The 13,228-nt window shown below is 47.4% G+C and overlaps 2 protein-coding genes across 3 annotated transcripts in view; one reads left to right on the forward strand and one right to left on the reverse strand.

The window, feature by feature from the left end:
- The window catches only part of DOCK1 (dedicator of cytokinesis 1), a 527,045-nt gene that overhangs the window by 270,866 nt on the left and 242,951 nt on the right, over nucleotides 1–13,228 (reverse strand). The window lies entirely within an intron of this gene.
- The window catches only part of INSYN2A (inhibitory synaptic factor 2A), a 39,684-nt gene continuing 35,107 nt past the window's right edge, over nucleotides 8,652–13,228 (forward strand). Inside the window, exon 1 of the mRNA XM_060033847.1 lies at nucleotides 8,652–10,438. Within this exon, the coding sequence (XP_059889830.1) occupies nucleotides 9,264–10,438 (1,175 nt within the window). The 5' untranslated portion in view covers nucleotides 8,652–9,263. The remainder of the gene's footprint in view (nucleotides 10,439–13,228) is intronic.

The raw sequence follows: 13,228 nt of genomic DNA on the forward strand, positions 1-13,228 counted from the left end.
TCCAGAGACAGTACAGGAACTGACTTAACTTGAACAGACAGAGTTTGAGTACCCATGAGAAGTCCAGGGAGATTAGCAGGAAAGATTATAGAGGACCCTTAAAAAATTGCTTTTTGGAAGCACCAAACTGGGACTCAGGTAGGTACCCACAGAGAGGAGAGATGTTTGCACTTGAAGCCTGGGCTAAGAGGACATGCAGGATGGAGGGATAGAGAGCTGAGAGCAGGAGATGTAAAAACACCAAGGTCAAGGTGGGAAGGATGGGAACAAAATGGAAGAAATCAATAGGTGAAGCAAGAGGAAGGAAGAACAAAAATCAGTGGGACCTGGTGATTGCTGGGTTGGGGGCATTAAACTAGGGAGTCAGTCAGGCAAAGCACTGTCAGCAGCTGTTAAGGCACCCTCAGAATAAAAGGACTCAGAGACTCACACGAGCCTATGGTGGATGGGCTGGGATCTCTTGACCCCCCGGTAAGACAAGTTCAGTCCTGCATTTAACACCTTTGCTCCATGCTCCGCTGAGGTGAGCACAGTAGCTTTGTTACTGGGTTGAGTACAGACCACCAAGGTCTCAGGCCACTGCCCTGTGCCAGCCCTCCTCCCGGGAGGGCACAGAGTCCTCCAGGCTGCCAGAGATGCTGCTGAGGTTTTCGTGGGGGGGAGCGGTGGAGCTTCATAGTTTTTAAAAGTAGCTACGTATTGTTACGCACGGAGAAGACAGAAGTTCACAACAGCCGTTAGTCAAGGAAAGAGTTAACAAACCAACTGGCCTGCCAGAGTAGAAAATCCCACCAGGATCAATGAGAAGTCGAATTTATGTTAAGGAGTAAAATGTGACAGCTATTTGGATGCTAAAGTATGGGACACACAGACACTTTTTGTTTTCTCTTTTTCATCTCCCACCCCTAACCATGACATTTGGGGTCCTGAACACTGAAAGTTCACCCTTAGTGCACCTGCCTTTGGGAACTATCACTTGCTACTAGTAACGTGCCCTCAGTTTCCCTGTCCTCAGTGAAAGTGTACACTCTCTCCCTGCCGAGCCTAAGTTTGGTCTACACTGACGACATCGCTCTTGAGGGTAATGAACTACTTCTGAGGTTCCCCCTCACTGTTCATCAGCTGCGTGGAGGGAAAGGAAAGGGGTCTTAATTCATGTCTTTTTGGTCCTCTCAGATTAAATAATCCCTGCATCATTTTTAGCCCAAGAATCAAAGGAAAGACTCAAGTGTTCAGACCAAGCAACCTTTCCACCCTGGACCCCAGCTGATAAAGCATGAGCCATACGTGGGAAGACCACACACCCTGACTCTGACTGTGGCTTTTTGTTAAGATTCTGACCTGGGCGGCTGTCTCTCTACATTTTGCCATCCACTTATAAACAGAAGCCGATGACAAGAAATGCTCATTTCTCCCTTTCTTTCTTGGCTTGCTACCGCTGCAGTACACCCAAGACCTTGCAGAGTCTACAGTTTGGCCAGACCGTGGAAACACGGGAGACACTACAAATGAAAAGCACACCGGGGATCCGTTTTGATGGTAATAGATGGACACTCCCATGGCCTTGCCAGAGAGATGGATTACATCTTCAACTCTAATTGATTTCAATTGTAGTGAATGGTAACCTCCAAGCAGAAACCCTGCCGGGGTGTTCCAATATGGTATCCTGAGATTCAGCTGGTAGAAGCAGCAGGGAAAACATACTCTTTTGACAGTCATTTCTTGGGGAAATTACTGTTCTAATTTTAGCTTCAGATATATCATGAGTCAAAACGTGCCATTTAGTAAAAAAAAAAAAAAAAAAAGTATGGATTCACCATAGTTCATCAATAAGGCAAAACAAGCCCAAAGCCCATCCCAGTACGCACATGTTCTCAAAGGACTGAGATTCCCATAAACAGTCTAAGAAAGGGAAGCCAGCTCATTTGCATCCTACTAATTCCAGCCTCTTGGGGTTGGGCCCCAAACTACCAGCTGATTGTTGCTTAATTACTTGGAACCATCAGGGAATAGAGCAGGTGAGCTATTTGCTACAGTAATCTCAATGCACTGATAAGCTATGCTCAAAACTAAAGCCCTTAGAGTTAGTATTTTCTGTAATTGTCATACTGATGGGGGACAGAAGAGGAGCTGGGAAATCAGTTCCTCTGCCTTATCTTACACGTGATTCTGGTGGAGCTCTTGGAACCAGGTTTACTGAATTCTTTTTGGACACTGTTAGTTAGCAAAGCTAACTGCGTCACATAAAATTTCTGACAGTGACGTAACATCTCATTTGGAGGAGGTATTTTTTCCAGTTGGTTTTTGCCACCATCATAAACTTTTGCTAATTCATTTCTAGTAATTTAGATTCTATTTGGACAGAGGATGAACAAAGGTTAATGTCAGTATAAGCTGAACGTCGAAGAACTAAGTAAACGGTGAAACACAAATGAAGAGGAAAGTCTGGTCCAATGGGCATCATCTGGCTCGTCTAAAACCTCAACACCAAACCCAAGCATCCACGTAGAAAATGGATGGTTCACTCCCTCTGTTCCCACTCATTAGAAACAGGCCAGTGAGCATCTATTTATGTTACACGGCTGAAGTAACTGAGTAAAGGTTTTCAGTAGGTTAAAATGGGTTTTCTGAAATCAAAGATATACATGAGCCGGGGCCCCACCTGCCATGCTGTTTCTTCTGCCCAAGGCCTGCCGTGAAGCTCCCTGAGTGCCCTTTGCCCTGCTTCCGACTGGATGGTCCTCACTTCTTAATGATGGAGGCCTCACCGCAACAGTCCACAAATCCAGGGAGTGGGGCGTGACTTGGGCCACCGCATCGGAGGCTGAGACGGGAGCAGCCTCCCCACAGGGCTCAATCCCAGGGGGGTGTCGGCATTCACTCTTTTACCCCATTTCAGCCCTCTTAATCAATGACCTCTGAAGAAGGCCAGAAATGTCTGGGAAAATATCATTTCAGTGTATTAAAGGAAATTAAACTGGATAATGAATCTAACTAAGACACAGTCCAAAATCTATAGCAGTTAGCTTTGCCCTGAGGAGAGGAGGGCTCCCATTTTGGAAGAATCAATCAGTGGCTATAAAGCAGGTCTTAATGTTAACTATTTCAGAAGGCAGATGAATTCATTAACAGGTGAGGCTCTGTCTCACTTCCCTTTCCCTCCGGGAAGCAGCGTGTGAAGGCAAGGGATATTCTTTTTCACCACTCCCCCACTCTGAGTAGCCTAATGTTCAGGCATTCCCTCCGCATACAGAAGAAAATGCTGACCCAATTAATCTTGAATCCCAGCCAGCATCTTCAACACCAAGGTGTCTCAACAGTGGGAAAGCAACGAGAACAACCAATAATGTCACGCAGTCCCTTTCCAAACTCATCGGGTTGCTTGCTTGCTTTTTTGCTGTATCCACTGAGGATGGGACCCTGGGAGGCGTCTTGGCAAGGCCGTCCCACTCCCCAGTCCCCACTGTCAGTCACCTGCATTATGCCATTTATGCCACAGCTCAGGGCCAGACTGGAAACCTCTCAGGTCCCTTCAGACACTAAGAACAGAACTAACCCAGTGGAGATGCTCTCTCGTGCTGAAATCCCACAAAGTTTCCTTCAGATGGTAACTGCAGATTATAGGTCAAAACTGCTTGATTCCTAATTAAAACAGATGGCAAATTCCAGCCGACAGTGAGTTTTCACACATATGGATATATCTTCTACTAAACGCTCCCCGGATCTCCCAGCCAGTCCACACACACCTATATAACAGAGGCATGTACGTAGATGTCTACACCCTGCAGATACACACACACACACGAACACTGTTAGGATTTTGAAATTCATTTTCTTTCTTTATCCAAGGTTTCCTCAAAACAATAAAAGATGACCTTTGGGAGACTGCTTGTACCCAAATCTAATCATTTCTAGGTTTTTCTTCTTTTGATCCAAGTGTTTCTACTTTCCAGAGGCCTGACCCTGTCAGGCTGCCCTAAGGTGTGGACTAACTTTGCCCTGTGTCTTTTTCATTGGCAAACAACATAACGACACTGCAGCTCCCCCTACCCAAACTGGAAAACTCCCCAAAAGCACTATCTCAACACCACAATGATGACCAGTTTTGTTCATGTTCTTCCAGTACAATTTGGTAGATTGCTTTCTTTCACTTAACATTATCTCATAAGCGTTTTTTTCCGATACTAGATAATATTTTTAAAATTAATTAATTTATTTATTTGTTTTTGGCTGTGCTGGGTCTTCATTGCCGTGTGCAGGCTTTCTCTAGTTGCGGCGAGCGGGGGCTACTCTTCCGTTGAAATGTGCGGGCTTCTCGTTGCGGTGGCTTCTCTTGTTGTGGAGCACGGGCTCTAGGCACGCGGGCTTCAGTAGCTGTGGCACGTGGGCTCAGTAGTTGTGGCTCGCGGGCTCTAGAGCGCAGGCTCAGTAGTTGTGGCACACGGGCTTAGTTGCTCCGCGACGTGTGGGATCTTCCCGGACCAGGGCTCGAACCCTTGTCCCCTGCATTGGCAGGCGGATTCTTAACCACTGCGCCATCAGGGAAGTCCTAAATAATCTTTATAATTATCATTTTAATGGCCTCACTGAGTGAATATACACCATAATTTACTTAACTGTTTACCTATTGTTAGGCGTTTAGTTGCTTCCATTTTTTCACTCCTTTAAGCTGGAATGAACATCTTTATATAAGCTATTAATTTAAAGCAGCATGCAGAGATGACTCTCCATCACTAATCTAAAAATACAGGGTTTATATATTTACAACTCACATTTGATTATGAAATTTAATTTGAGGGTAATTAAGACATTTATATTCCAAACAGCTCCTTGACATCAAGCTCTCCCCGAGCTAGCCAGGCGCAACCATGACTTGCCATTTTCACCTCAAGACAGCACAGTCCAGTGAATTCTAAAACACAATTTTCTTATGAAAAATAAACTTTCTGAACTCTTGCTGCTTTAGAGCCAAGAGATTAACTCCAAGAGTCCACGGTTCTCTGCGGTGACATAGCCGAGGCAAGCCATCGCTGAAAATGCCAGCTTGGTGTCATGCTCGATCCAAAATTCAAGGCAGCCCTTGTTGAGTCTGTGCTCTAGGACCAGGTACGTTCCTGGGACCTACCTGGAGGTTCTCTGCATAACCTGCACCCAGACACTTGGCGGCAACAGGCCGAGGAAATGGCTTACGTGAGTTCCAGCTGTTTGATGGTTTATGAGGTTTATCATGGGTCGCTTCCAGTTACAGATTTCCCCAGGCAGGGGTAGTTGCCTAATGCATGGGGCTTAAAGGGACGCACTGGCTGTGTGATTCTGAGCAGGTTTCGAAAAAATCTTGTGCCTCAGTTTCTCGATCTGCAGCTTGAGGATAACAGTAGCACCGCCCCTGTGAGGCTGTCACGAGCGTCAAGGAGAAGGTGCACGTGAAGTGCCTAGGACAGTGCTGGCATTCGGTTAGGACATAGAAACAGGGAACATATGGACTGAATGTTGAGGTTACACTGAAACGTGTACATGAACGAATGCGTGAAGGGACGATGAAAAACGAGTGTGCCAGGCAGTTCCACTTGTCTCAGACTCTCATCTAGAGAATGTCCAATTTTCTTTTATGACACAATCTTTTTTTATTTGTTTTTTAAATTTTATTGAAGCATAGTTGATTTACAATGTTGTGTTAATTTCTTCTGTCCAGCAAAGTGACTCAGTTATACATATGTATAATTCTTTTCCATTATGGTTTGTCACAGGATACTGAATATAGTTCCCTGTGCTATACAGTAGGACCCCGTTGTTTATCCATCCTATGTATAATAGTTTGCCTCCGCTACTCCCAAACTTCCATACAAAATCATCTTCTTAATGGTAATCACTTCGAGCCCAATCCCCCCCAATAAACAGTGAATGAATACCCTGGAAAGATGTGCCCAACTTAATATAAAAGTGATTCTTAATGTCCAGGAAAATTCCATTGTGAAGCTTTAGAGAATACCATCCAGTCATCAGTAGAGCTCATAAACTCATCTGAAGGCAGAATAAGTCATCTGCAAAACTCCTTGGTGTCTTTACTATCAGTGAAATTAGGACGACATCATTACTATACTCAAATTCAGCAACAGCAAGCTACACTGATAAAAAAATCTTATTTAGCACCATCATTTCTACTAATAAGGAAATGATTTTCATATACTTTGCAACCCCCTGTGAGACAGAGAGGTGCTTAGGAATTGTTTATTATTATTATTTTGCCACTGGCAACTAATTCTTCTGATTTGTTTTATTAGTTTGATGATTGGCTCCAAGACTCAGAATATCTTTCCAAACCAGCAGACTGATGTAAAAAAAATTACTTCAGTTCAGTTTTTGGCAAATCGTGAGGATGAATATAGCATGGTAGGACAAACTTATTCAGACAGTCATTTTTCTGTAGTGGCAGGGAAAAGGCTGAAAAATTACTGTAAATTGCTTTTTGTAAAAATGCTCTCTCTTTCAAATTTTCCCTAGTATGAAGGTCTTCTGTAGAATGATGGCACAATACATTCTGACAAACCTGGACAACAAAGGCATTAAAGAATGAATATGAGATCGAGTGAGGGTTAAGATTTCATTTCCTTATTATCCCAACCGCCCCCCCCATAATCTCCCCAACACAAGGTCCCTTGTGTGCATCTTTTTAACCTCATGGAATAAGTAAGTGTCTCTTAACCATATACATTATCTACCCTTAGCAGGCATGCTCTGTCCCCACCACCCATAATCTAGTTCAGTCTGTACCTTTCCCTTTCCTTCTCTCCAAAACTGCCTAGTTTTTCGAGTTTCAGATGACAAAGGTCTCCAGATATCCTCAGTACCCAGTAGAGCACCAAAGACCAAAGAAGGCTTGTTCTCTGTCTTCTCCAAACTACCCTCGGATTGTGATTGTTCCGGATTAATTCTTTTGTTGGAGGGCACACAGGCGGCAATAGAGTGAGGCCTTGCCTCGGTGCTGGCTCAGCACAGAGCTGGATCCTTCCCAGACTGGAGCGTCAGAGCTGGTACTTTGCAGACACCCTGCCCCCTGGGAGGTGGGACACTGCCATCCCTTCTTGGTCTTTTGCGTGGCTTTCCACCCCAGCCTTACCTTCAGGACACACTCTAGCCACCCAAGGTTACAGGTCTAATGCAGTGGTTCTCAACTGGGAATGGTTAGCCACGCCCCCCCCCCCCCCCCCCACCAGGGCCATTTGTCTGGAACCACTTCTTGCTGTCACTTTGGGGTGGAGGTGCTACTGATATCTAGTGGAGAGAAGCCAAGATGCCAATAAACATTCTATACTGTGTAGGAGAGCCCGCCCAACAAAGAATCACCCAGCCTATAATGCCAGGAGTGCCAAGGCTGGGACACCCCAGTGTGATCGAAACCAAGCTCTGCAAGGATTATTTTTGATGTCCTCTAACGTGATTCCCAGCTTACTGTTCAAGGCAGAATTGATGAAGTACCTGCATTTTCTCTAAGCCTTTCGTTCAGTAACACTAGTGAAGTGCTGGACCGCGCCAGTGCCATGCTGGCATGAGATGCCAACTTAACGGAGTCCCCGGACTCCGAGGGGGCGCAGTTCCATTGACTCACTCTCAGACAGGGGCTCCGGCTTCTCCTCTCTTCCCCTTCTCTGAACCACCACCCCCATTAGCCTGCAGTCCTAAGTCAGTAAGGACTCGGGACGTGGGGAAGTGTCCTGCCTCTCTGTTCACTGGACACCTGAGGGACAAGAAACAGCATGGACTCGGGAGTCAGGTAGATCAGCAGCCTGCCAGTATGTCTTACTTGCTGTGTGACGATGACTAAGTATCATAACCTCTCTGAACCCCAGTTTCCTCCTTGAAAAGGGACGTGTGGCACTGAAGGTGCTAGGTGTGGGCCTCCTCTATCAGCAGAGCTCCTGGGGGCCCACACACCCACTGGGTCCCAGAGCAGCAGCCACGCGATCGCAGTGCCTCTAGCATTTCATGGAAGTGCTCTGGAGGGACAGGGTGGCCTGACCCTGTTCTTGTTCCCCTCTCACCGGCTCCTGTCAGTGACCTTGCCTCTCTGGGCACCTTGCTTGGACGCCAGTGCCCTGTACAGCCTAGCTTCCTCCCATCTGACTGTATTCTTCTGGAACACAGGGGGAAAAAAATGAATGCTAACTCACAAACAGCATACTTAACTGTATTTTCTCGCTTTCACTTCAACCCTCAAGAAAGTTCTTCCATGTGCAATGCACAGCTGTGAGTCTGCCTAATAAAGTGAAGGCGTTCTACCCACTGGTATCCCCCGGAGCAGTCACTGGCCACCTGCATCTTTTTAGATGCATTTAATAATTCAGCCCAAGATGAATTTGCATGATTAACATAAAGCCTTGTGATTGTATTTTCTTTCAGGATTTAAATCCTGAAACAACCACCATTGTGTTCATTTTCAGAGGTTGTGATCAAAACACAAAACTTGATTTTAGAATGAATCATTTCTTTAAAAAAAAAAAAAACAGTATTTTCAAATACCGCTCTCCACAGAATCAAAGAACAGAGTTGCTAACACAGACTTTGTAGATGTAGGGAAACCCAGGTCCTTTCTATGGTTCCTGTTAACCCATTAGAAGCAAGCCATACTGCAGAGATTTTGTTTTCCTCTATGCTGTTCCCATAAAGCAGCACGGCCCCCTATCCCACGGCATCCAGAGTGGCCACCATAAACAGATTTAGCTCAGTTCCTCATCGGAGGGCTCTCCACGTTTACCCGATCAGGAGCTAGAATCCCCGAGAAGTCTTTAAGAAAAAATAGCAATTCTCTCGGATTCCAATAATAGATTAATCACGTCATCTTCGAAAAAGTAATAAAAACCCAAACCAAGTAAGTTGCATTTGGAAAACCATCTGCCTGTGAAGTGGAGATGTGCGCGTGAAGTGGCAATTTGCAAAGCAGAAGAGGCAGCGCCGTCGGGTTTCTTCATGAATATAGTAAAACAGGTTTGTCTAATAGGGAAACATGCCTTACTATCAAAAGAAAAACGAGGGTATCCCACATGGAGAAGGAAGCAAGCTTTAATATCTGAGAAGCATTTCAAACTGCGCCTGCCAGCGATTCTCCGCCTGTCTGATTTTCCTTAACATAAAAGCCGACCTCACCTGTTTAAAAATAATTAGGGAGCAGGCAGCAGTCATTCCCGCCAAAAGTTTGCGCTGCCTGCGTTTGCGTGTGTGTTTCTGTTCCACTGACACGTCTGTTGCTGTCTCCGACTGCAGGAACCATGGTCAGTAAGGAACCCAGCAAATGCGCACTCACGACCTCGGCAAGTGAAGTGGAGCCTGCCGCGTGCCTGGCCCTGGAGATGAAATACGCCCTGGACCCCAACCGGCAGATTAAGAAGCGTAATAAAGCCCTGCAGGTGCGGTTCAAGGATATCTGCGAGGCGCAGAACGAGCAGAGGGACACGCAGCTCTCCTCGGGACAGCTGGGCGACAAGCCGGCGTCCTACAGGGCCACCTACCGCAAATACATGACCGTGCCCGCTCGAAGGTCCATCCCCAACGTCACCAAGAGCACAGGTGTGCAGACCTCACCGGACCTTAAGAAGTGTTACCAAACTTTCCCCCTGGACCGCAAGAAGGGGAATCTCAAAGGCATCCCAGCCGCGGATGCCTTTAAAACTCAAAACAATGGGTTTGTAATTGATGCGAAAGAGAAGACCGAGGAAGGGCCCGGGGAGGAGTCCCGGCCGTGGGGCGCGGACCGGGTTCAGAAGGCGGCGGCATTGATTTTCCACTCCGATGAGCACGTGAACGCGCTGGGCCAGCCCGCCGGGGTCAACGGCGCAGAGCCATGCAGAACCCCCGACCTGCACCGCTGCCCAGATGCTCCTCTCCAGAACTCCACTCGTCCTCCCTCCCAAGAGCCCGATTACCAGCTGCACGGGAAAGCAAAGCACGACCGGGCGACCCCAGACGCCGAGGAACCCGCCGCATCAGCCCACGGGACGGTGTTTAAGACGGAGGTGGCCACCGTTTACGCACCTGCCCCCGGCGCTAGGGCCCCCGAGCTGGCCTTGTCGAACTCCGCCCCCTCGAGCGAGTGGTCCCTCTGCCCCGTGGCCGACCAGGAGCAGAGGAAGGCCTCACAGGCCAATGGGCTCCAGGCCCCGCCCGGCGCTGCCCTGGCCTGCTCGCCCCCGACGCAGTGCCTGTCCCCCGAATGTAGTGAAGCATCCCTGCAGACTCAGGCCCCCCCGGCGCACGAGCACCAGCCTTGTCCGACAGCGCTCGCCGTGGGTGAAGAATGCCAACAAATCGTGCCTCGTGCGGAAGTGGTGGATCTGAAAGCACAGCTGCAGATGATGGAGAACTTAATCAGTTCAAGCCAAGAAACCATCAAAGTGCTCTTGGGGGTCATTCAGGAGTTGGAGAAAGGAGAGGCCCATCGGGAAGGGTATGTATGCTCACGCCTTTTTTATGATGCTCTCTGCAGGCTTATCACCCTCAGGGGCCAGCAGCAGCCCCCAAAGCCCAAATCCTTAATGAGACTAAAGCCTGCGTTTCTGAGAACAGGCTGTAAGCTGAGGACAGAGCAAGGTCAAAGCAGTCCCAGGTTATTTTATGATGCTAGACCTCATTCATCCTCACCTGCAGGACTGACTTGTCGGTTAGCATTCCTGTGCCTGGCCTGGAATTTAATGCCTATTTTTTGAATGAACTGACAGAGCTTTCGTTTTTATCTCCCAGGGCTAAAGGTTTATGATACTGATGAAGTATAATAGGTATGCCAGTCCGGAATATCTAATCTAAATAAGCTGCTACCTGCCTCTTAGGAAACATATTATGGAAAAGAAATTCGGACGGCATTTTGAAAAGTAAACGCTGACTCACTTATGCTAAATAATTGGAATAACATTGATATTCAGGACTGCATGAGGTTTTATATTTTATACAACAGACAGTATTTTTTTTTGCTTACTTGGAACGCATAGAAGCAATGCCCATCCTTAGACAGATCCTATGTGTAGACCATTAGCAGCAAGATGCCTTTCTCCACGAGTTGCCCTGTGTGCACAGATGGGCAGGAGAGAGAATGAAAACAGCCAGGACTGTCTGCCATTGACAACAGATCGCTGAGCTTGGTTTCCCTTCTTTTGTACTTGAAATTGTGCTGGGACAGCCAGGCAGCGTGCTAGGCTGATACGAAACAGCCAGCACTGCTCTGCTTCCGTGTTTCTTGAAACAGTGTCACGGCTCACTGGTTTTGTCTAGACGGCCAGACCGTCTCTTTCCCATTCCCCCATGAAGCTGTCCGGATTCCACCAGCCCATGTTTTGGAGGTGGCATCTGAGGCAGTGCCCTGTTGCCTCACGTGATTAGCACGCTTCACCCCGTGGGCTCCTACCCCTGGGTTAAGTGAGCTGGCAGCCAGCTTGAAAATAAGCCAAGAAATGCACTGTCAGGGCAGCAAACCACCCTTGCACAGGATTGTGGTGGTTGAGTTACATTGTGTTTGCATGTTGCAAACAAAGGCGAGGAAGCAACCTCTATGATCTTAAGCCCTGGCCCCAGAGGCAAGGTGCCTGGTGCAGATGTTGCCCTTGGTGTCTGGCTTCTCCAACTTCATGTAGGTGGTCCATCTACAAAAGGAGTTAACTCTCAATAACCCCCCCCTCCTACGACCCAGCATTGTTTGCAGCCTACAGTATTAAGCAAAACAAGTTGCTAGCCAATCGTAAACTAATCTAACAGTAGATTAATAGTAACCTACCATTATCAATTGGTTCTCAAAGGTTTTCTTGAATTTTGGGTTTACATCTCCATTTTCATCCCACTTCAATCATTTGGCCTTGAATAAATACATAACCAAAAGCAACACACTAAGGTGGGTCTGTAAGGGATCTGTGATCAGTAGACCGCTCCCATGGAAACATGAAAAGCCCAAACAGGGACCGATCACTGACTTCGATATAGCTGGTAGTGACTTAAACCAGACAGCAAACTAGAAAGATACCAACATCACCAAATGGGAAATAAAATTCAACAAATGGTATAAAACCAAGTGCATATACTAAGTCGCGTGCATCTCACCGGGGTGTGTCCCAAAATAAACACCTGCGTGGCTTGAACATCAATAAACACCCCATGCAAGGAGAACTGTGTTCTACACAGAGGTTCCTTCTATTAGAACAGGCCGGAAAGTTGTTTTAAATGGGATCCTCTGAGTTCTCTGAGACTACATCAGTCTTCAAAGTGGTTTTGAGTTTGTTAAGACATGTCTAGGTGGGAATTCTGGCTCTGAGGACTTGGGCGAGGGCTGCACCTCTCTGTGCCTCACTGCTTCACCTGTAAGTTGGAGCTCATCCTCCATCCTGCAGACCGAGCGTGAGGAAGACAGGGAGTGACCTTTGAATGCACGGAGCCCAGCACCAGGTGCATCTGAATGGGTTGGTGTCTGCTGGTGGCGTGAGGGTTGCCTTGCTGGTCAGCGGTGTTGGGGTCTGGGGAACACTTAGTGGCCCCATGTCTGAGTCCAGAGTGACGGATGCACCCCACACACTCTCAGTACACAGGCTGCCACCAAGTGCCGTTCCTGCACGCCCTGACCTGCTTTGTCCACATGTGGCTATTGAAATTCAAACTCGAATTAATTACAATTGATAATTCCGTTCTTTAATCACATCGGAAACATCACAGGTGCCCAAGAGCCACCTGTGGAGACTGACTCCTACACAAGACAGAGGACACTGCCATCATCACAAAAAAGCCTTCGCCCCAGTATCCCCAAAACAAGGGACAGTGCCTGGCTCCTAACCATTTGAGGAGTGGGCACCTTTGATCAAGGCAAAGGATGACTTGACTTAGAAATCAATCTCTAGGTCAGTTGTCTGCACAGGCCAAGTTCACGGTAGAAAAGCAGGACCATAGCCAGGTGAACACCCACATCTGTTCCTAATAATCTGCATTTCCACCTCCCTCCCTGAGCTCTCCGGCTAACAGTGAGTCAAGTGGTTTCAAATCCCAAAGCCACCTTGAAGGTGACCTCTCTTGCTCAACTGCCCAGGGTCATTGATTTGCCCAGAATTCAGATTCCCACCACTGTTTTCCACGTCAGAATATGGACAAGGAGACAGCGGCCTCGGAGGCGGGCAGATAAGAAGCAAAGCTCCTTCTCCATCCCTTTCTCAGGGGTCTGGGCCAGCAAGGGGGGAGAGTCTGCTGGTACATTTTTAACAACTGGCTC

Source organism: Delphinus delphis, chromosome 16 (assembly GCF_949987515.2).
Source record: "Delphinus delphis chromosome 16, mDelDel1.2, whole genome shotgun sequence".
NCBI lineage: Eukaryota > Metazoa > Chordata > Mammalia > Artiodactyla > Delphinidae > Delphinus > Delphinus delphis.